This window comes from Helobdella robusta (genome assembly GCF_000326865.2).
Source record: "Helobdella robusta unplaced genomic scaffold HELROscaffold_2, whole genome shotgun sequence".
NCBI classification, from domain to species: Eukaryota; Metazoa; Annelida; class Clitellata; order Rhynchobdellida; family Glossiphoniidae; genus Helobdella; species Helobdella robusta.
The window spans coordinates 2,637,725-2,662,400 of NW_008704083.1; the positions used below are offsets into that span (position 1 = coordinate 2,637,725).

General features: G+C 29.6%; 1 protein-coding gene across 1 annotated transcript in view; it reads left to right on the forward strand.

The window, feature by feature from the left end:
• Nucleotides 1–24,676, forward strand: part of HELRODRAFT_64552 (hypothetical protein) — a gene marked incomplete at both ends in the record, with an annotated part of 59,752 nt that overhangs the window by 2,707 nt on the left and 32,369 nt on the right. The window contains one exon of the mRNA XM_009017180.1: nt 16,047–16,159. Coding sequence (XP_009015428.1) covers nt 16,047–16,159 — 113 coding nt within the window. The remainder of the gene's footprint in view (nt 1–16,046; nt 16,160–24,676) is intronic.

The following is a 24,676-nucleotide window of genomic DNA, read 5'->3' on the forward strand; positions in this document are numbered from 1 at the left end:
TACCAACAATTTGGTAAAATTCATACAATACCATATATATATATATATGGTATTGTATGAATTTTTAAAATTAAAACTAAAATTTTTAATTTTTCGAACAATTACTACGACTTTAACAAGAAGGTTAACAATGCATACACAAAATGGTGCAATAAAATATCATCTAATGGGTTCACACAAATAAAAATAACAAAGTGTTATTTTACAACCAGTTTGAGGCTTTATTAATAGAAAATCGAAACGCTGTAATAAACATCCAACAGGCTGTAACGATCCTAGCAACGAAAAAATTACTCACACAAAGAAACAATAAAACTTAGAGTTCAGTTGTTAAAAATACTATAAATACCAGATAAACTACATATAACAATACCACAAACTCTAATACACAGATGGTGGTAAAGATTATCGAAAAAATCTTTTATATAAATGTATGTATGAAAAGATGCAGTCTAAAATAATTAGAAGTTTTTTTATTAATTTGAATCAATTGAATAATATCGATAAAATAATTGTTCGAAAAATTGAAAAACTTAGTAAATGCGGTGATATACATATATATATAAATTTTGGTAATAGACCATAATTTTTACAATATTCTATAAATTCTACCGAATGTTTGACGTTAATATGTTAACGCCAAACATTCGGTAGAATTTATAGAATATTGTAAATATATATAAATATATATATATATATAGTTTGGAACGAGGCTTTCTTTGATGCATATATCGTTAAATTTATATGCCCATTCTGCATTTAGTAGTTTTTTAAAGACAACTTCAACACGACGTAAATTTTTATACTCGTATTTATTTAATGTCATAATTTAATTAATGTTGTAAGTGTCAGCCGCCAGCGCTGTTTCGGCTATTTAGCCATCGTCGGAGCTGGATTTAATATTTTAAGATGAAATTAAATTAAGATTATTAAAATAATATTAAAGTAAATATTGAAATTATATTGGGTTTTAACAATAGTGTGAAACAATTTAAAAGATTTAAAAAACATATGAAACGTACCTTTAAAACAAGGTTAAATAAAGGAATAAACGTGAAAATGAAATTGATAATTAAATAATTAAGACGAAGTTAAATAAGGTAAAATTAAGTTATTATATATTAAAATAATGCAATTAAATTATATTAAATATGCCTAATTAAAATTCAAAACAACAATTTTATAAATTTAAAACCGGTAGAAAGCAGTGTGTATAGTAAGAAGCTATGAGCTTATATCGTGTTATTTCATTGTGTGGAATGTATCGAATAAATATATCGTGAATGGAAATATCACTTGCATACGCATAACTGCATTATAGTGGAAACATCCTTTCGCAATTGTACATGCAATCTTACAATCAAACGTATAAATATAAACTCATGTAAACATACATGTTCGTTTACACAGATAATAACAAAACTATTAAATATTAAAGTTTGGCACATGCGTGGGCACACAGATAGACTAAACGTCTGAATCAAACAAAGTGGCAAGCGACGTTACGACGTAGGTCCGTGGTCGACAAGTAGCCCCATTGGCCTGATTCAAACCTACTGGATCCAAACCAGGCTGGTAACTGTGTCGTTGTACTGTACCATCGCCAGCTCGGACCAAGTTCGTACGTAGTTGGGAGGTGTTATAGTATTGGGAGAACAGTTGAAGGGTGTGATCGAAGGTGTTGGTTTGTTTGTTGAGAGATGGCTTGTTTTTGTGTATGTATAACGCTTCTTTTATTCTAAGCCTGATTGGATGTGGTTCTCGATCAATTACCTTGGTACCATTCACCAGTGTAGCTCGCGTAAGTTGCTGACTGTGCGCAATCAACATATGGTCCCTGATTGCTCCGTTCTGTAGATGCATCGTTAGTCTATGTGAGAGAGTGGTTCGAGTGTGGCCAATATATGTTTCCACAACGCTGTGTGGCAAAGGGCATGTGATTCAGACGTTTAGTCTATCTGTGTGCCCACGCATGTGCCAAACTTTAATATTTAATAGTTTTGTTATTATCTGCAAAATATGATGTAATTATGGAAAACCGTTTGATGTGAGAAATTGGTGAGAATTGAAATTATTGAAATTAATGAAATTAAAGGAGATGGAAAAATATATGTAAATTATACGTGAAAGTAATGAATTAAAATGAAGTAAAATAATTAAAAGTTAACGATATTAGCATAACAGATAACATACAGTGTTAAGAACATGACTTTTAATACTAACTTCACTATATTATTTTCCAATTTTATAATTTCATTTCGTTTCTCAGTTATCGTAATTTTATTATCTTGGTAATTTCATTTATATTTCCTTATATATATATATATATATATATATATATATATATATATATATATATGTATAATGTCATTAATATTCGAAGATTACTCTCATATTTTAACTTAATTAATATTTAATTTATTAATTCAACTGCTCATTTACTTAAATTTCACTTAATATTTTATTTCAAATTTGTATTTCTGACTATGTGTTTTTGATCTAATAGGCTCCGACGATGGTTAACTCCGAAACAGTATTGTCAGCCAAGCTCAATAATAATTTTCCTCTCAATAAATATGGATTCAACAAACTCAGAAGTGTTGAGGTTTTAATAAAAAAGATTATAACGCACGCTGGGCAACCATTTTTAATGATATATATATATATATATATATATATATATATATATATATATATATATGCAGTCTATAAATATCAGCCTGATGTGAAAGTACAAAATAAATAATTTTTTTTCTAAAGATTTGAAAAATTAAAAGATTTAAACTGCATGTCTCTTCTAACGCTATTCATTGATCTGTCCTATATAGATGTGATTACTTTTAATTCTGTCTGCTTGTTCCGTCATGTTAGGATTTCGTTTTCATGTCGTAACAAGTTATTGAGCAGATATCGTTTACTATCAATTTTTTTTAAAGTAGCGTTCAACTTTTATTCCGCATCACGTTTTGTACATTTCATCAATTAGCCTCTATTTGCATATTTAAGTAAATCAGTTGTCAGTTTTTTCAGTGGTGGGTTTAGGGGGCAGTGTTTTTTACTAGCAGTTAAAATTCTCAGCAAAACTCTGAAAGTTTAAAAAAAGTAAAAATGTTAACAATGCTCTTGTCTTTAATTTTGAAGGTCCTAAAGAAGGAGACGAATTAAATATTTCATGAATGACGGAGATCGGTACAACATTTTTATTGCGGCCTATATAACGTGTCTGTTATATGTATATAATTATATAATTAATGTGAAATTAAAAAATAAAACTTTTTTACATATAATATATGTATATAATTTATCATATCAACATCAATATATGAAGCCACACGTTTTTAGCCACACTATGATTGGAAGTTTTAATAAATATGAATTGCAACAGTTACGTGTTATTGAATGTCTTTTCAAGAAACTAAATGGGCCAAATCATTTAATCAACTTTGTAGTAAGGAAAACCATGCTCCAAAATACATTAAATATATATAGATATATGTTTGGGTTTTTTGAAAATTTATTAGCATATTTTGACTGATGTAAACATTGTTGATGGACACATGGGCTGAAAGCTGGGCACGTTGTTGAACCAGAAAGTTGAAAACTGTTTGAGCTGATGATCCGACGATGTACGGTTGCTGTTGTGATGAACTGGTATTGTGCAGATAATGATTCTAATTATTAAATTGAATCTAAAGTTTCAAATGTCAATATAAATTATAAATTTTTAATTTTTTCGTCCAGAGAGTCCTCAAAACATATAAGAATATTTTCACATCTTTTTGTACTTTTGGATGAAAAAAGTATGATGAAATACATAAAAAATGTAAACAACTGATATGAAATTACAAAATAGAAATTTTTTTTCATAAGATTTGATAGATTAAAATTTGAACTGCACGTCTATCCTACCCTATCAGTAAAGCAAAAAAATAAGACGTCGAAGAATTTTAAAAAAAATTATTTTTTAAGTTGAAAATTAATTTGTAAAATAAAAATAATATTTAATTTTTCCAGTCTAAAAAAGTACATACAATTAATCAAGCACAAAGAGTTTGTTCTAGTTAATTAATTGATCTTCCTTTATTCTTGAGAAGTATTGAGATGAATGTGTTCAGTTTATTAAGAGCATTCAATAAATGGTGAAAATAAAATAATGAAAATAAAAATATTAAAGCAAGATGATGTTCGAAAAATAAAATTTTTAACAAATTAAAAGCGAAAGTAATTTAGAAAATAAAGCCAAAAATATTTTGCTAGTTAAGTGATATTAAAAATTTTAGTCAATCTGCCAATGTATTCTTGATATTAACACAAATATTTTTTATGCATGCTTGCGTTTTTCATTCATTTTTTAAAAGAATCTTTTATTATCTTCAAGTTTTCAAAATCATCTGATCATCAATTTCAGATCAAAATTGAATTTTACATCACGAAACCAAAATATTTTAGACGATATTTATTAAAATACGCGAAAAAAATATTTATTTTTATGTCAAGTAGCAAAAGCGTCCTCAAGAAAAAACTCTAACCCCGAATTTTCATCGATAGGCGTCATAAATTTTTTATGTTTCTTTTCAGAGTCGTGCACGGAGACATGGCATGACGTATAATGCAAACGTGACGCAAAGGTGCTTATTATTCAAATGCATGCCTCCATCACTGACTACTAAGTGCTGCACTGACAGGCACCTAATGCCAGCAAGCAGCCAAGAACGTGAATGATATGGAGGAAAAGAAGCACACAAATTGTAATTGTTTTTGCAAAATTATTTACTAGCACAGTAAAGTTAGGACAGAAATATCTTTTATAATAAATCCGGGAACAAATCTATTTCTTTCAATAAAATAATTATCGTATATCTATTTAAAAATAAATCAAATAAATGTGGTGCAAACATGAATTTGAAATTTGAAGTATTTACAAACGTATTGCTAACGAACAATATGTATACCATCAGCGCTGCATTATATAACGCTCCATTGAAGAACTTTTGCCCGGCAGGTGAGAATTATAAAAAATGTTCATATCTTCGACCTAGATTTTAGTCCAACATTTATACAATTTGTAATAATTTCGAACGTGATTGTCGATGGAGAAACAATGCACAGCAAGTTATTTACGTTACAACAATACAAACGTTGAAAAAATTAATCCTGAAAACTTCTGCTTTCGTTGTGAATGGCAATTTTATGGCACTAGTGGTATTCATTTCCACCGTTATTTCAACAGCACTAACAAATCAATCACTAAAATGTTACTAAAATCTTTCGAAAAAACTGTCTTAATGCAGCTCTTTGAGACACATCTGCCATTTTGCCGATGAATGCGTTTAGCAATTTATTGATAATGCATGTTTAAGTAAGCATACTGCAATTTTTTTACTGGTTTGTTTTGCATCTGTCATTTAAATCCAAAATATTTCAACGACTTTAAAAAATTTTTGAAATTTTTTGTTTACTGTCGCTTTATTCTACATAACACTGAATGTGAAAATGAACATTGTTCTACTATTAATAAATCTCATTGCTTGATTGAATTAGTTTCAGTCAGTTTTTGTTCTGTCAATTAATTAATATTTTTCACTCCTCTCCTCCTTAACTGCTAACATTCTTGTTAGTTAAGGGTTTGTGTTTTTCACAAGAGTTGCTAAAGATATGATTGAATGCGCACGTTTTATTCCAACGTGCACGCACCACAATTGATAAGACGTAAAAGTTGTCTGCAATTCCTCGGCAAATATGTTTTAGGTACATAAGAATTTGGTGGACTGATGAATTGTAACTTTACAAATCTGGTTCAAAGACTTTGCTGTGTGTTAGCAGAATGTAAACAAATAACAACAACTGAGAAATGACTAATAATAAGAATTCGAAATGAAATTTTTCAAATGAAGACTCGGATATGAATGAAACCAAATTTTAAGTTCAAAAATAGAAAAATATTGAATAAGCAATCTTCGATAAAAATTCCACTTAATAAAAAAATAACAAAACATAAAAATATTACCAATCAAAATAATTTCCCACTCATTAAAAAACTTGAAACTTGCATTGGTCTATTTATGGAATATTTGTTAACTATTACTATTTGATTGCATCGATCTAACATCAATGTGACAATGTCTCACGGTGATTTCGCTTACACGAGCCAGTATTGCATTATATTAGTCAGTGGTTGACACTTGAGAAAATTATATATTTTTATAATTATTCAAAATTTCAACATGCCCAATATATCAATTTAATGAACTTCATCACCCGGTAGCAAACTGAATGTTGCTGAGCACTGCCTGGCCCTACAGAAGAGCGAGATTAACTTGAAATTCCAATTTTCATGTTATCGCATTTGCAAACGGTCCCTATCTGCGATGCCGACACTTGAGATCCAAACTGGTCCCACCTGGTCTGACCTGGTCCTACCTGTCCAGCCTGGTCTGACCTAGTCTGACCAGGTCCCACCTGTCTAACCTGGTCTGACCTAATCTGAACTGATCCCACCTGGTCTGACCTGGTCTGACCTAGTCCCATCTAGTTTGACCTAGTCCCACCTGGTCCCACTTGGTCTGACCTGGTTCCAACTGATCTGACCTCGTCCCACCTAATCCCACCTGGTACCACTCTGACCTGGTCTGAGTTTGTAATTTTTCTTATCTATAACACCTACTTCCTTTTATCAGCCAAATTTTTTTCTATTTTAGTTTTAAACAGTTTTTTAATATTATAAATATCTGAAAATAATAACAAAAATATTAACAAAGAATTAAAAATAACACCAAATAAAAATAACTAATAAAATATAATATAAATAATAACTATATGTACATCATCAGCATGTTCATGCAAACAGCTGTCGTCAAACAACAACAACATCAACAACATCAACAACAACAACAACAACATACAGAACGAGGAACATGAGGCACAACAAACGCATTTCAATATTTGCTGTGATACCACAGCCCTCGCGTTATTTGGATTTTTTCCACATCTTTAACCATTTTATTTCCATTCAAAGTTTTGGCATTTAGCCAAATGCTTCCATGTAAAAAATTTGTTTAATTTAAATAAGTTTGAGACAACTTTGGCTTCATTTATAAAGAAATAAGTTAAAAATGGAACTATATTGTACTGTTCTAGTACTGCATGTTTTTGTTAGGTATTTTACTGCTCTGTGTCCTGCATCTGCCTGTTTGTTTATTGTGTGTTGAGATTTTCAACTGGTTGGTCGTTTACATTGATTTTTGCTCTGCTTTTGTTTTGCGGTTCGTTTCATTTTTTAAATGTGGCTCATTTTGTACCTCGTTTTTGATCAATAATTTAGTTCTGAATTATTAATCACTATTAATTAATTAATTTTATTTGATGTATTTTTTAAATTTATTCAGTATATTCGAAAAAACTTGAATGTAGAATCTTCCGAGGAATGTGATGCAGAGTTATTGATCGGTTGTCTTCTTTGATGACATCCTGCTTTTGTTTTTTTTCATGCATTACATTTCTGTTGGCTAATGGATGTCTTGCGTTCAGATGTTGTTGTTGTTGATGTTACCATTGTTGCAGTTGGGGTTGTTAGCAATATTATTGATGTTACCATTACTGTTGTTATTGATGTTACAATTGTTGTTGCTATTATTGTTTTTGGTGTTACCATTGTTGTTTTTGTTGATATTTTTGCTACTAATGTTTTTGTTTTGGTTAGCATTGTTGTTGGTACCGTGGTTGTTATTGTTGTCATCATTGTTGTTTTTGTCACCATAGTTGTCGAATTTGTTGTTGTTAACGATATTTTTGTTGTTAGAATTCTAGTTGTTAATGTTACCATTTTTGTTGTTTTAGCAATTGTTGTAATTATCTGTTGTAGCAAGCATGTTAATGTAATTGGTTTGATCGGGTTGTAACAACATCGCCATTCTGTTCATATTCAAAAGTTTTTGTTTTCATTTGTTTAATAATTTTTTCACCTTTTAGTCAGAAGTCTTACTATGAAATTGCTCTTTGTTGCCGGTTAATGATATACATTGTTAATAATTTTTTTTGAAACAATTGCATGATCCATTTTAGCTTTTAATTTTCCAAAAATCAATATTTATGACGTTGTTATTATAGTCCCTTTTGTACGCCTTCTAAAACAACACAAAGAGTCATCTGGGCATTATTTTCAAAAAATAAAAAATGGGTACCAATTTTTTAAGTTTATCCACTTTTTAATCATTTTGAAATAAACAATGAATTATTTGTTTGGATAGTTCATTAAAAATATTTACAATTTTGAAGCGTGCCACAAAAACTAGACTAACATAAAAAGTAAAAAAGTAACAGAATGAATTAAAGAAAAGCTTGTAAAACAACACCAAAATTGAAATCAGCTTCGAAACATTTTCAACATCACCATAACACAAAGACATGAATGACGTAAACTTAGGAATTATGACGTCATCATTACAACGCATCTGCCTATCTCTACATTCACGCACAGACCACCGTACGTCACTCGATGCAAGCATTAAATCGGGAACAATTGAATTTCAATATGATGACGTTCGTTGTTTTATTGGCAATACCGCACGTATTCTAAATCACTAGCTTTCAACAAAATAACAAAATGATGCAAAAAAACCACAACAACACTGAAAAATTGAAACATGGTAGAGCATGCAAATGTCGAAACCGTCATTGAAGCAGTACATCTAAAAACAACATCAACTTACGTATATTAACATTAACAAAAGAACAAAAACAAAACCAAAAATGTTCAGCGATGTCTGTCAACTTGAATGTAGATTAATTGGCATGAAGGGATTGAAAGACTGTGGGCTTGTAAATCATTCTTCAATGAGGTGTCTTAGTACATATACCTAACTCACCAAGTCATTTCTCGAATCGTTTTGCAAATTTTGTTTGGCACAAATTTTATTTAATTTTTATGCGTGTAATAATGGTAAAATGATCATTGCTATAAAAAATAAAGCGTTTAAAATCATCATTTAAATATTTTTGTCATACTTTTATTTCAAACCAAACAAGAACAACCTTTTACTTGATTGGCAGTGGCATAGCTAAAAAAATTTGTTGATGAAGCTCAAGTTTGGTTTTAAAAAATGTTGGCCTTTTTTTGCTCATCATCAAAAAATTCTTTTCCATTAAAACCAGTGTCTTTATCCAAATATTCGTAATGTACAAAAGGTTATTTGCCGCGAAAAAGGGCAGAAAATTTTCCAGTTTAAATTTTTAACAATATTAGGGGAGCTACAGTCCTCAAGCTGTGTTTTGGCTGTGTCTTTGTTGGGCAGCAACATCATTTAAAATAAACAAAACATGAACCTGCTGAAAAACCTGGATGATGCATAAATCAACCAAATATTTCTAACAACTTTTTTTATTGAGTTCCAATCAACACTTAGAATTAAGTTTCTATGGTCTCGTTTGATGTAAATGGGGCATTAAAACATCTACCAGCATGTAATTAGAAATTAAAAAAACTTCTCTTGAATACAAACTTGTTCATGATACTGTCTCTGGTTTAAGAGTCTTCATCGAAATTTTCTAATCGGAAAAAATTTCTTTCTATAGCATTGTTATTGAACAAAACGATTTTTTTAAATTTAAATGAAGATAAGTTCAGTAACTCCTATCGATCTGTTCAACAAATTCAAGTGAATGATGTGGTGATGCTCAAAATTATAAAAATTAGGATACTCTTAAAAAAATTATTTAGACTTCTACACTTGTAAATTCGGTCTTGAGTCACTTTATTATACTAGATGACCAAATACTTCTAGCCAACTTTATCCAACATAATTTCATTGAGTCTCATTGATTCGTATCTAGCTGGTTGATTGGAGATCTTTTGAAAAAAAATCAAACTTTAAAATTAAGGGCAGCATGTTCCCAAGCGTCAAAAAGTAATTTCATGATACAAATAGACTGAACAAGAACGGAAGACAAGCTACTTGAGACAAATTTCATTTAATTAGGATTATGTTTCAGCCTACTTAAAAACTGCAATAAATCATTCGCTCCAAAGCTCTAATCCTGGATGAGAAAAGAAATGTCTTCATTAATTTTCTTCTCAAGTTCAATTCAATTTTAATTTTATACAATATATTTTGTTTCTTGCAGATGGGCAGAATTTTTGACGTATCATAAAAAAGGTGAACCCGTTAACTTTATCGAAAACATATAATTTCTGTTTTATCGATAGCCACAAAAGTTAAAATATTTATAACCAGTATTTTTATAATAAATTTCCCACAACTTAAAGTGGAAGCAATTGTCTCCTCACTGTCTTTCTGTAGACGTCTCTGCTTGCCCACATGCATGGAAATGACTCACTCCCAAAATGCAATTAACACCAACTAATTACACAATTCCAATGCTGATGTTGGAGAATAACAAAATATTTTATTATTGTAGAGTTGAAATGATACAGTTTATTAAAAATATGTTTTCCTAAAAGATTGCAAAACTGCGCGACTAATAAATAATCAAATGCAATTTTGTGAACTGAAATAACAACATTCACCAGAGAAGCAGCAGGAAAATGCTAAAAAGTTCAACATCTTGTCAATTATTTGCAATGTATATTTTTATAATCTAAAGTGGAAAAAGAGATTAAAAACCAAAATTTAGAAAATTAAAGATTAAGAACTAAACAACTTTTTGAACTTTTCAAGTTTTAATGTTTAATTTTGTTTTTTAGTTTTTGAAAAACTTTTTTCCTTGAAAGGGATTGCCATTATTATGGCTTAAAAGGTTTTGTGTACCAAAAATAACTAATTAAATATTGTGGCGGCTGCATCCACCAATCAAGCAGGAACCTTTTCATATCAGCACCTGATATTTACAAATTAAATGCACAGGCACGTTTTTCATTAAAAAAAATTATTCAGAAAATGAAGATTGTTTAGCATTAGTTGAGAACAATTACAATTACATTTAAAAACTTTAACAGATTGCAGAACGTTCAAATTGTAAGAAAAACAATTTTTCCTACATCGGTGAGATAGTTGTAACAATTTCATATGTATGCTACAATATTTTTGAAATTTTAATAATAAAAACGTAACTATAAAATATATTATTTAAATAAATCTTAAACTTTCAAATATTTGCATAACTTACTAGTGCTAAAATTTTACTATGAGATTTCAAGTAATATGATTTGGGTGTATGACATTATCATTAAGAATAATATTATTATTCAAAATTTTTCTGGATTTAAACAAGTTTTAAATATGATATTCCAAAAATTTATTTATTAATTCAAACATTTGCGCAAATAGAATGTTGAGGATCTAAGAGATAAATTGAATGAACCTGACGTTACGCCAGCACAATTGAACTTTCAGCTCTGATGACTCTCTTGTTTATTTTTTGCATGTTTATTGTTACGTTCCAGTACAGATGATCACGCTTATTCTTTTTCTTTAACGTTTTTAATAATGTATGTTATCAAAAATGTTTTTTGATTTTTCACAAGGTATGAGAGATATCTAAGAACATCATATAATGCGTACACAGACACACACACAGATTAATAATCAATACATGTGCGTTAGATGTCCTTTCTACTTATTTTTTTAAAATAAACATAAATATCTTTTCATTCTGTTTCTCACAAGTTTTGTAAATTTTTGTTTGAGTAATGGAACATTGAAACATTTCCAACTTATTGTAAACATGCAAACATTTTATTTAAAAAAAAAGCAAACAGAGACTGAAATGAATCAGAAACAACAGACCAACCAATATGTAACATTTGTTTCACTTCCAAAATCATCGAACGTGTCGTCGCAGGTGAACTTTTAAATCATTTGAAAAAACATAACTCGCTGCCAGTTCATCAGCCTGGATATAAACTCGTTCAACTAAGACAGCATTGCTTTATGTTTTTTCCGAATTATTTGTTTCAACCGACAAACTAAATGCTGCTCTATTATTATTATCATTAAATTATATCGCGTCTTATGCATAGCTTCAGAGGCGCTTGGATAAACAATGACTTTTGACGCTTCCGTAGGCCTGGAGGAACAAAAAGTTTTTTAATCGTTTCCTAAAAATAAAAATTTTAATAAAAATAAGAGCTGTATGTAAAACATTTGTTGACAACTGATGAATTGCTGACAGGTTGATGCAACTGAGTATATGAAGACGAACGAAGTTGACAAGATGATGAACGACGCGATATAAGTTGATGAAGATATGATGGTTGAGATGTGTTAAGTAACTTGTACGTGAGGACTGCAAGTTTGAATATAATGCGTTGACGTCCTAGTAGCAAATGTAGTTGAAAAAGTGAATCTGCACTGGAAGATAAATTACTGATATTTGAAACAACTTTTGCAACTCTATTTTGAGCTCTTTGATATAAATTTGAAAAGTAGAAAGGAAGACCGTAGAGAACCGAATTACAATATTCTAAATGTGATAGTACGAGACATCGAGCCAGTGCAGAAGCAATAACTTCAGCGAGAAAATTACAAATATGACGAATAGTCTACGTATAATAGTTACAAGATTTGATCAAAACTAAGACATGAGAATTAAAAGATAGAGAAGAGTCTAAAGTTAAGCCTAAAAATTTAAGTTTAAAGGTTGAGGAAAGAGAAGAATCAGTCAAGAGAACGTGTGATGGGAGGAAACATTTGATAAGCTGTACCAAAAAACATTACTTTAGATTTGTGGGTATTTAGCTAAAGAAAGTTTGATAAATGCCATGAATGTACTTAAATGCATGTACTACAGCCATAAATGGCCATAGTACATGCATTTAAGTTGTCAAGCTGAGATGTATGATTAAAGGTTGGATTTTTAGCTTTTATACATGTGTTATCAGCGTTTTGATGAAAGAGTAAGCCAAAAGTGTTAATGATATTAAAAATAGGAGAGGTATAAGTAGTGAAAAGAATGGGATCAATAACATATCTTTATGAAACTCCGGGTAGATAAGGTGAAGCTAGAAGAAGAGTGGGAGCCAAGTTTAATATATTGAGAACGATTAAAAAGATAAGATTGAAACCAAGATAAGGCAGATCCCGTAATGCCATATTTTGCCTCAAGTCTGTCAATAAGCATCTGATGATCAATGGTGTCAAAAGCTGCTGAAAGATCCAAGCTGACCATGACAGCACAATTTTGGTTTCCACATATGTTAGCAAGTTGGCCGTGAACATGAAGAAAAGCTGTTTCTGTAGAATAACATTTTCTGTAAATAGATTGAAAAGGAGAAAAATTAGGAGATTATTACACACTTTTAAAAATTACTCACATTTTCAGCCACAAGTGAGCATTAGACTGTGTCGACCATCGCATAATTTTCTGTTTGTGTTAATTAACGACTTTGGCATCACAGAAACGGTCACCACGGTTTTGAAAAATTCAACAAATTTTTCAAACACACTTTTTCTAGTATAATGTCATCTGGAGCACCAAAGAATTCAAACCTCTGACCCACTTTGTTCATATTGTACATCGCTAAAGTATCTGAACTGAACTTTTTTCATGTCGTAGACGACATTCATATTATACCCAGTTAGCAGTGATTCAGAGGAGTTTAAACTTGCAATTGAAAATGTAATTAGATGCATGGAAAAAGTAAACACATGGATGTCAACAAATTATTTCAAGTTAAATCAAAATAAATTACAGTTGTTACCTTTTGACAACTGTCAGCAGCCATCGAGAGTCAATATTAATTCCAGAGTATCGAAGTCGGATATTTATATATAAATACAAGTTTATATATATACAAGTTTTTTTTTATAAGAATTTCAACACCATATATATATATATATATATATATATATATAGATCAGTTTTTGAAGCAGAATCTGATAAAAGCTGAAAATGCAGTGATTAACATGTATATATATATATATATATATATATATACATATATACATATATATATATATATATATATATATATATCATCTTAATATAATCCTAAATAGATATACAAATATATAATTATAATATAATGCTAAATAGAAATATTTTAGATAATAAGACCAAAATTTTATTCCGTAATAATAATTTCTTTGAACTAAAAATAGCCGATTCATTATTTATAGACAACTTTAAACCAATAATTAATATTCAACAAAAACAAGTGAATATTATCCCTACTAAATAACTTCACTTAATTATAATTATAATATTTATAATAATATTAAATATAATAATATTAATTTAACTATTATTACTACTGCTATTACTATTGCTAATACCACTCTTACCACTAATACTAGTACTTCATCTACAACTGCTACTACTAATAATAATTATAATGATAGTGGTAATAATTGTAGTGATTGTTATGGTGGTATTGATGATACTGATAATAATAATAATAAAATAACCTTTCAAAATTGGACATTATTCTTATATATACACATGTGTTTACATGTGTATACAAATGTATGTATATGTATGTATATAAATGTGTGTATGTGTATTTATATCCATTTATAGGTATATAAATATATATGTATATGTTTCTGTATACTATTTATTTATTTAATTCATTTATTTTTGTTTTTTATATTTATGAAAAGGATGGAAAAATGGACAGAACCATAAAAAGTGAAAAAGAGAGATAGGGAATAGAAGAGACGAAAATGGTTGACTTATGAAAAAACATATATTTGTGTTTTAGTTTGAACAGATTTTTCCATGCGTTGTTACATCAAAAATGCATGAAATGTTTGCATGGACTAAAATAAACTGAAAAGACATTTATCAACACGTAGGAATATTATTGAAGTTTTTTTTGGTTACATGTTTTGTTTTTTAAATAAAAAATATTATTGATTCTTTCTTATTATTTTTGTTCTCGACGAATAAGTTTGTATCCATGTGTCACACACTGCATGCTATAAGTGGTGATGTCTTTGCGTTGGAACAGTCTCAGCATCTTTTAAACTCACACCATCTATTAAAATTTTTTCTTAGAAAATGTGATATAATAATTAAAAAAAGATTTGTGTTACTGAAATTATTTTTTAAAAATTACGTAGCCTAAAATTTTAAATTATCAATAAAAACATGTTCAAAGTGGTGAGCTGAACTGTGTTACAACTAAATTCAACAAATTTACATTCATCAAAAATTATTCACACCATTTTTGAATAAGTTTTATTAGTTATGTATTTAACTAAATTATTTGGTAATTTAATATTTGTTACATTTTTTATAACACTAAAATGTATATACTATGTCCTTCTTCAATTATCGCTTGGTCTGACTTTATGTGCCTTAAAAATAATCCTTCTAAATTTGAGTTAATTTGTTTTAATAAATCTAAACACTCTATTACTATTCCTCCTATTATCTTACCTGATTCTGAAACTCTTGATGCTTCTCACAAGTTTTGTAGTCTAGGCTTTATCTTTGATTCTAGTATGTCTCTTTTTAATAGTGTTGCTAGAAGTTCTTACTTTCATCTACGTAGAATAAAAAACTTTTGCCTTTACTTAACGTGAAGAATAATTTTTTAAATTTGCACATATATATGTCTCAATCTAAATTGTTTCCTAAGTACAAATCAGATATATTAATTGAACCCGGTTTACGATCGTCTTCTTTTTCTCATTTCTTTCTAACTCATGTTAAATACTCTTTTGCTAAATATGCATTTGCTTTTTCTGGTCCTTTTCTCTGGAACTTTTTACCTCCTCTAACTACTTCTCCATCACTTACAAAGTTCAGAGCGGATCTCAAGACCCATCTGTTTGCAAAATTTATTGAGGAGCGTTGTTGGACATCGCGAAAATAGCGCTTTATAAACTAATTGATTGATTGATTGATCGATCGATTGATCGACTGACTGGCTGACTGACTGACTGACTGACTGACTGACTGACTGACTGACTGGCTGACTGACAGACTGACAGACTGACAGACTGACAGACTGACTGACTGACTGACTGACTGATTGATTAGTTGATTGATTGATTGATTGGTTGATTGATTGGTTGATTGATTGTTGGACATCGCGAAAATAGAATTTCAACTTCTTGAACTCTTCAACGACTGTTTCAACTCAGGTAAACAACTCGAGATGGGAGCTGGGGAACTCGTTGTGCGACATGTGGGTGGCGTTCGATGTCATGGGCTGCACTTCCTCCATACTCAACCTGGCAGCCATCAGTGTTGACAGGTCTGTTCGTCTGCTTCATTACTAATTGTTGCCTTACTGCAATGTTTCTCACATTCATCTTCATTCACATTTTCTTCTCGACATTTCATGAATGACATTTTAACCTGTTACAAGGCAGTGTTACACAATATTTTTTAGGAAGTTAATGAAAGAATTAACATTAAAATTATATAAACTGCATATGATACCCTTTTTTTATTATTAAAAGTTGTGGGCGTCCTACGTAATGTAATTTATACAACGAACGTATGACAAAAAACACGTAACGTTTATTCACGCATGCCTGATTACACACAGGTCACTGTGTATCACTGCTTCAATTTTTTCTTTTAAATTTGTGGATCAGTTTAAATAAACTAAAACTATATATTTTAAATAAATATGTAAATAAATAAATGAATAATGTTATCAGCATCATTTCCATGGTAATCAAAAATGTTCTTCTACTACGTTGTTGATTAATTTTAAACAGAGGTTTTGAAATTGGCGTTTATTGGACGTACGTTTAATTCTTCTAATTAAGTTTAAATTTTTTTATGTAAAAATGTTTTCATATTTCAAAAGCAAGACGTTGAATTTGGCTTAGTTAAAAGGTAATTTAAAACTCAACTCAAAACTGTCTGCAGTTCGTTTTAGTTCGTTTTGAGATGAGATTTTCAGCATTTGTCGAAACATCCACCATTTTATGCAGAATTTAACTTGAGCCAACTGTGCTTTGACGTGACAATTTATAAACTCCTATCTAAATAGTTTTTATCAAACTACTTTTATTATTAAAACTAATTCAAATAATCATCAATTAAATTAATTATTTATTTAAAAATTTTATCGGTTAAATTGTTGGTAATTATTGATAAGAAGTTTTTGTTTTTATAAAAATTCATTTAATATTGGAGGGTAATAAAAATAAAATAATTAAGTTTGTTATATATCTTATTTATTTAATTATTTATTAAGGATTGTAAACATTGAAAAAATTCACGTTTTTCATTTGTATTTCGTTTGCTAGAGCGTATGGAACATAAGCTGCTGTAAGTATTGTGAATTCGTGACGAGATGTGTTTTGTCAGGTGCGTATAAACCATGCTCAACAGACATACAAACACAGTGGTACATACAAATACAGTAGTGCATACAAACAAAGAAATACTAACACCAAGGTATAAACAAATAAAAATACATATGCATATTTTATTAAATTTGTATGTCCAGTCAGCGTTCAAAAGTTTATTGATGAAAACTTCAGCACCACGTAGTTTTTTGAATTCGTATTTATTCAAAACATACATGAAATTTGTCAGCTGACAGCGCTGTTTCAGCTGTTTATTGTGAATAATATTAAAATCATTAAAATGAGATAAGCTAGGAAGATATAAAATAATATTAAAATGAAATTAAATTATATGTTGAATGTTGATAATAATAGTGTAATAATGTAACGTACCTTTAAAATATGGTTTAACATAAAATTGAGCATAAAATTAAATAAATAAACATATTTATAGTTTAAAGTATATAAGTACCATTTTAATACTTAAGTACCAATGTACTTAAGTACTCGTCAACACTGAAACTCCCAAGGCAAAAATATACTTGGAAGAGTACCAGAGAAAAGGTAAGAAATATTATTAATTACATTACAATAAATAGACGATTTCAAAATGCTGTTTTACAATGCAAAAGTTATTCTGGAGCTGATTGTGGCAGTGATCTCAACCAAGCTTTTTGTGAAATCAGGATAAAATTAAAGAAAATCAAAAGTGAAGTGGTCCCAAAACGTTTGATTTGTCTGCCACAAAATGGTGAGATCAAGGTCAAGGAATCTTATTCAGTTATTGGCGGAAGACGTAAATAAATCTAAATATGAAATATTGAGAGACGCCGTCACAGAATCAGCAAGGAAGACGTAGAAAGACTAAAGATACTTAGATCTGAAGCTCGTGCCGCTCTTTCCAAAATGAAATCAAATAAGGCGCCAGGCCCAGATGAATTAGTTGTTGAAGAAATTAAATGCCTTGACATAGTGACAGAAATTTTGAATGAAATATATAACACCGGCGAAATTCCTGAAGATTTATCTAAGTCAATATTTATTGCATTGCCTAAAAAACCAAATGCGAACTACATCGAAAAATGAGTCATCTTACAAAACTTCTCTTGAGAATTCAAATGATGAGAGCACGAACCAAAATCAGATTGGAAATTTCAACTGTACAATGTGGTTTTGTCGAGAATAGTGGCACAAGAAACGCTATCTTCATGCTATGAATGATCAGTGAAACGAAGAAAGACTTGTTTATATGTTTTGTCGATTACTCCAAAGCTTTTGATAGCGTGGAGCTTATGAAACTATTGGAAAATTTAGACATTGATGGAAAAGATATGGGAGTTATCAAAAATCTCTATAGAGACTAAAGAGCAGCGAAGAAAGTTGGTAACAATTTGACTAGTTTTGTTGAAATTAAGAAAGGTGTTAGATAAGGCTGTGTATTCTCTCCAGACCTTTACAATCCCTAAGTGAAATCATCATGAGAAAAAAAGAAGGTCTACCTGGAATATTCACGGACGGGTGTAATGTAAAATATGCTGATGATACAGCTCTTATAGCGGAATCAATGGAAAAACTGCAAACAAATGTTTTCAAACTTGTTTTTGAAAGTGAAAGGAATGGCTTGTAAATTGTGCATGTTAATCAGTAAAAGCAAAATCTGATTCATAATCATTAATGGTATACAGGTGAAACAAGTCAACAACTTCAATTATAAAAGAAGTCTGATAACCTCAGGTTGTGTGGTTTTTGAGAAGAAATGTGAAAATTAGTTGGACCTCTCATACCTCCAACGAGGATATATTAGCACAGTTTGGTTATAAAAAAAAGGAAATTACTACAAATATCTAAAAATCTTTACAAACGAAAAATTTTATAATGAATGTAATTAAAACGAAATTTAATTCTTATTTTAAATTATTTATGATTTAAAAAAAACATAATTAATTTTTTAATGAAGTTTTATGAAGTGGGTGATCAAACCGGTCTTCTAAGGTGATCAATGCCCTGATTTGAACACGTTTTTGAAAAACTTCAATCCAATTTTAAGTTGTCTTTTATTTTTATTTAGTTTCAGTTTGAAAAAATTTAAATATTTTCATTTGCAAGGTTTTTCAATCATTTATCTTTATTGAAAAAAATATTTTTCAACGGTAACAAGTTTTGTTTTTTATTCAATTTTAAATAAATCAATCGTATCTAAAAAATTTCAGATAATTTGAAAATTTTTCTTGAATAAACTTTAATATTCAAAAAATGGAATTATGTTTAATCATTGAAGTTTTTTGTGGCGCAAGAACTGTTTTCCAAATCCGAAATATTTCATCGTTTAATATATTCCACTGAATACATACAAAATAAACACTGAGATTTTCATTGAAAATAAACCTCACACTAGTTCAAACAACATCATCGCGTGTATGTGTAGTTGTTGAAAGAACCAGTTGTTAGTGATAGGTACAACAATTGATTCATATGTTTGAATATAAAATAAATTAAATTAAATTGAATTTATTATTACAATTGAAGAACAATATATAAAAGAAAATTTTGATTAAGAAAATGCAAATTTAATCTCATGGAGAATGCAGGTAGAGGTTACATATTGGATTACTTCAGAAAAATTGAAAACCATGCCAAGAAATATTTCTTCGTCTTTCAAAAAAAATTTTTGCGGGAGCAGATCAGAAATTCTCATTCTTTATATACTCACCTACTTGTAGATTCAAGTCGACTCACTATATATATATATATATACAATATACATATATATATATACATATATATGAATATATATATATATATATTGTATGTTGTTGATTTCTGAGTTGCTGTGGTTTTGTAATGAAAATTTAAATGACATCAAAAATAAACAGTTAAAAAAAACATTTGTTGAATTTTATACTTATGAAGAGTTAGTCAGCAAAATACTATTAATAGAAACAATAAAAAATGAGAAAAAGAAAAATTTATTGCCAAGCAATGTGGAAACACCGAGCTTGAAAAAAGCATGGTGTAAACACAGAATTTTTTGTCCATTAATGAATTACTATAACAATTACCCACATTTATCATTTCAAACCAAACAGAATACCACGAGATTGGTCAAATAAAATTTTGGAAAATTAACAGAAACAATAAAAAAATCACAGAAAAACTAAATGAATTGACAGACATGAATAAATTGATACTATCTGCCATACAAAAAAAAATTAATTAATTTAACAAAGTTTTTTTACTCTATCAGTAAAAAGAACTTTTCAAGATTTTAAAAGATATTGGTTTTTCAAAAATTAATTAATTTAACAAAGTTTTTTTACTCTATCAGTAAAAAGAACTTTTCAAGATTTTAAAAGATATTAGTTTTCCCAGGCGTCTATTGAATCTTATCATCGCCTTTTCGGTGAATATGAAAAGCACAATCCAGTTTTTAACTGATTCCCATTGGATGCGTTTTTGGTGGATAGTGGCGTCAAACAATGTTGTGCCCTGACACCACACTTTTTATAATTTTTTTCTCAAAGTTTTTTTGATAGGCTTGCATAAACCGTGAAAAAAGCAATTACTTAGGAACAATATTTGATGACAGACTGTTAAACATAGCGGGTTTACGAGCAAGTACAAAGATGAAAAAATGTTCTAACAAAAGAACTTCTGCTTGCTAATGACGCCATCCTGGTGCCGCATTTGGAGGAACAGGAAAGAATTCAGTTGCTCATTAATAGCTTTGCTCACGTCTGTAAACAATTTAGACTGGCCATCATTCTCAAAAAAACAAACGTAAATATTTTATCGTCTAAAGTAAGAAGCAAAATAAAATACAGCTTTTGATAAATAAAGCCTCAATGTCATAAAACAGTATAATACTTTGATCAACAATTTCCAGATCGGTCCCCATTTGAAATGAAATCAACCGCCAATGGTAGTTATGGTCAAGCTCAACAAAAGAAGTTGAGATAACCTCAATCGTACATGCCAGATAAATTGCGTGTATTGACTCATGCATGCTGCGCACTCTTCATTAGAGTAGTAGGACCTGGACAATCTTGGCTAGGCAGGAAAGAAAACGAAACTCTTGTCACTTCAAATTTCTGCGTCACATTTTTGCATCAAGAGGCAAAAAAATACAAACAAAGTATTTAAATAAGTTTGACTTGCAAATCATTGATAGAGGAGAGATGCTTCTTTTTTGGTTAATTATGTCAAAAAATGACCTCAAAGAGAATTTCTGAAATACTCTTTTTTGATGAGTTAAATAAACAAACTCGCTGCGGCCTAAGTTTCGGTTATACCAAAACTTAGGACTTTGAGGACTTAGGCGTCTGCAAATGGTCGACAGCCCCGTTCAAAAGAAGCTGGAAAGATCTGGCGTCATTGATAGAGGAGAGACGCCTGACAAAGGACGCTATAATATCTTACTGAAAAGCGGAGACAAGAATGACAGTATGGCTAAAAAACAAACCTGGGCGGCTTTCCGTTTTTGCAAAAAATGTTTGTCGATTATGTGGAAAATACTGACATGTACGAATTGGCTTGGTTAGTCATGAAAAAGTTAAGAACTGAGCTGCGCCATTGTCTATAAAACTGAAGTGTGCCACTTATACAATTGAAATCAAAAAAATTTTAACAAAAGCTACAAAATTTTGATTCTTATATAAATGTTCTAAAATTTTCATTTTAGACTTTAGTATACAATGTCACCGTAACAACTTTAAAAAACTGAAAAAGATTTGTTTATTACCTTTGTTAACGCAATCGAATGCACGCACCACTGATGAGCACATAAAGCACGAATCATGAATTGAGATTGTGTGCAAACCCGTTCAGTAAAACAAACCGTTTCAACGCTCGCAATTTTGCATTTCAATAAATTTTCCATAATTTATATATCTTTTAATAAAAATTCTTTTAACATTCTGAATGTTTCCAATATATTCCCGAAAAAAGTATTGTACATTATCTAGTTTAGATTTCAAATTATTTTTGTTATTTCTTTCATTTTTCATTTTTTCACATTTTTTAAAATATATAGTATCAAGTATGACAATCATTAAATATGCAAATTTAGATCTTTAAAATTTTAAACTTTTATATTTTTAGTTTTATTTATTTCAGTTTTTCGTTCGCAAACGGCATGACACGTCCGCAATTTTTTCTACAAAATTTAAATTTTAAAAAGAAAATGTTTCGACTTTTACTTGTTTCAAAATTTCCAAAAAATAATTTCAGAGGTACAAAGTAGTTAAGCAAACGTTTGTTCATTCATTTGTTGAAACTGTTGAAACTTTTTAAAACTTTTTGAGGCTAATAGATATAAATTATTCAATATTTAAAATTATAAGGTCCAAAAATAACAAAATTTGTGATTGTTTATAAATGATAAACGAACACAGCACAACCATGTTTGTCAGCGGCTCAAATACGCGGTTTGAAATTGTGTTAATAAAAATTTCTAATAAAAATTAGTTGGTCGGATAATTACCTCAAAGCTTTCACATTCATTTTCAAAATTGTTTTAAAACGTTGGCAGTGTGTTTAAAATCGTTTCGCAATTTCAATTGTAAATTTTGAAAACTTTTTCATTTGGTTTTTAGTTTTCTAATTTTTTAAATTTTGTAAAATGCTTTAGTTTAAATGTTCATGTTTTCTATCAACATTTTCTAGCACATCAAATAAGTTACAGCAGCCAAAAAGATTAAAACTATTGCATGGAACGTTACTTGGTAAACGTATAACTGAAAGGGAATAAAAAAAATATAACAAAAAAATTGTTTAAATTTTGTTGAGAGCTCATGTAAGTATTTTGTACTGGTATGCTACTTACGAAAAAAGACGTAATTATTATTATCATTCATTTTTATAATTATCAACCGTAATAATATTTATTATTGATATCATTGTTACTGCATCATCGTTCATTATATTATTAGATTTGGTTTGTCAGTTTACATTAAATTTTCATGCTTTTCATTGCTGTGTTCACTTACCATGCTACAATTACTTATTAAAATACGATCATATATTAACACACAATTAATTATTAAAATACTGTTACTTAATAAAATACAATTAAAGGTTAACTTTTGCGTTAGCTTCAGAGGTTTCAACGACAAACACACACAGCGTATATGATTACGCGTGCAAACCACGCATCATACACATTGCATATGATAGGCGGGGATCTCTTTGTATTCGAACCCAGTCATTGCAATAGCACGACCAGGCGCCTTTAACCATTGAGCCATCACGCCGCCCGTTACCTAATTAAAATCACTCATCACATCACATTACAATCACTCATCACATACAATCACTCATTGCATCACAATTACTAATCAACTTACAATTACCTGTAACTAACACAGTTTTATTTATTATTAGGACAAAATTTACTTAATTCATTAAAAACCTTTGAAAGCGAAAAATAGAGTTGGCATTGATTGAATTCTAGAAGAAAGCCAATGAAAACAATGCTATTCAATTTCATTTAACGTTCTGCAGTGCTGTCGGCTAGCATGCACTTTCTATTAACAATTATAAAGATGAGTGAATGAAGGAGTTATTAAATAACGAATGAATGATCGAATAAATGAATGAATGAATGGATGAATGAATGAATTAAAAGATGAATGAACGAATGAACGAAAGAATATATGGAACCTAGTTTAATTTAATGTTTGGATGTAGAAATGAGCAAGCAATAAATGAGTAAAACTGTTGAAAGAATTCATTTATTCTGCTCTTTATTTTTTCATTAATATTAAAGTGAAATTTAAATTTTACGATATAGTTGCAATAACTCAATTCAATAATGCATGAAAATGTTGGGGGTTTTTGAAAAAATTCTATCTGAGAATTACATTCAAAATCGTTTATTTACGGATTCAAAAAATTTAAAACTGAACTCGATAACAATTTTTTTCAAATTGACAAAAATTCGTTTCAAACAAGTAAGCGCTGTGAAAAGTTGAAAACATGTCGTTTGCAATTTAGCCAACAGAAAAGCAAAGATTAACGATTTTATTTATAAAATCAAAAACGATTATTGGCTCATAATAAAAATTATTCTGTTTCATATTTAATGATGTTTCTATTGAAGCTGGATCAAACCCGTCATTGAAATCTAATACCAGAGAAATTTTTCTTTGATTCCATGCCCTCAAGTGAATTCATTGTCGTGTCAGGCTTGTTGGTAGTTGTGTGTGGTGTAGATACGTAAGCATGTGGTCAAAAAAAGTATATAAATGATGCAACATCGAACTTGTGGAACGGTTATTTTATATTATTAATATTTAGAACGATTTTTAACTAGAACTTCGATGCATGATGCTTTCATGTTGCAACTTTGATGAATATCATGAACGTGGTCCAAGTGTCGTTTTTTTGGGCAACCGACATGGCGGTAGCTAGAGGAGAGGGAGCTCCCGATGCAAACATTTTCGAGGGAGTCAGTTTCCTACATTCAGATA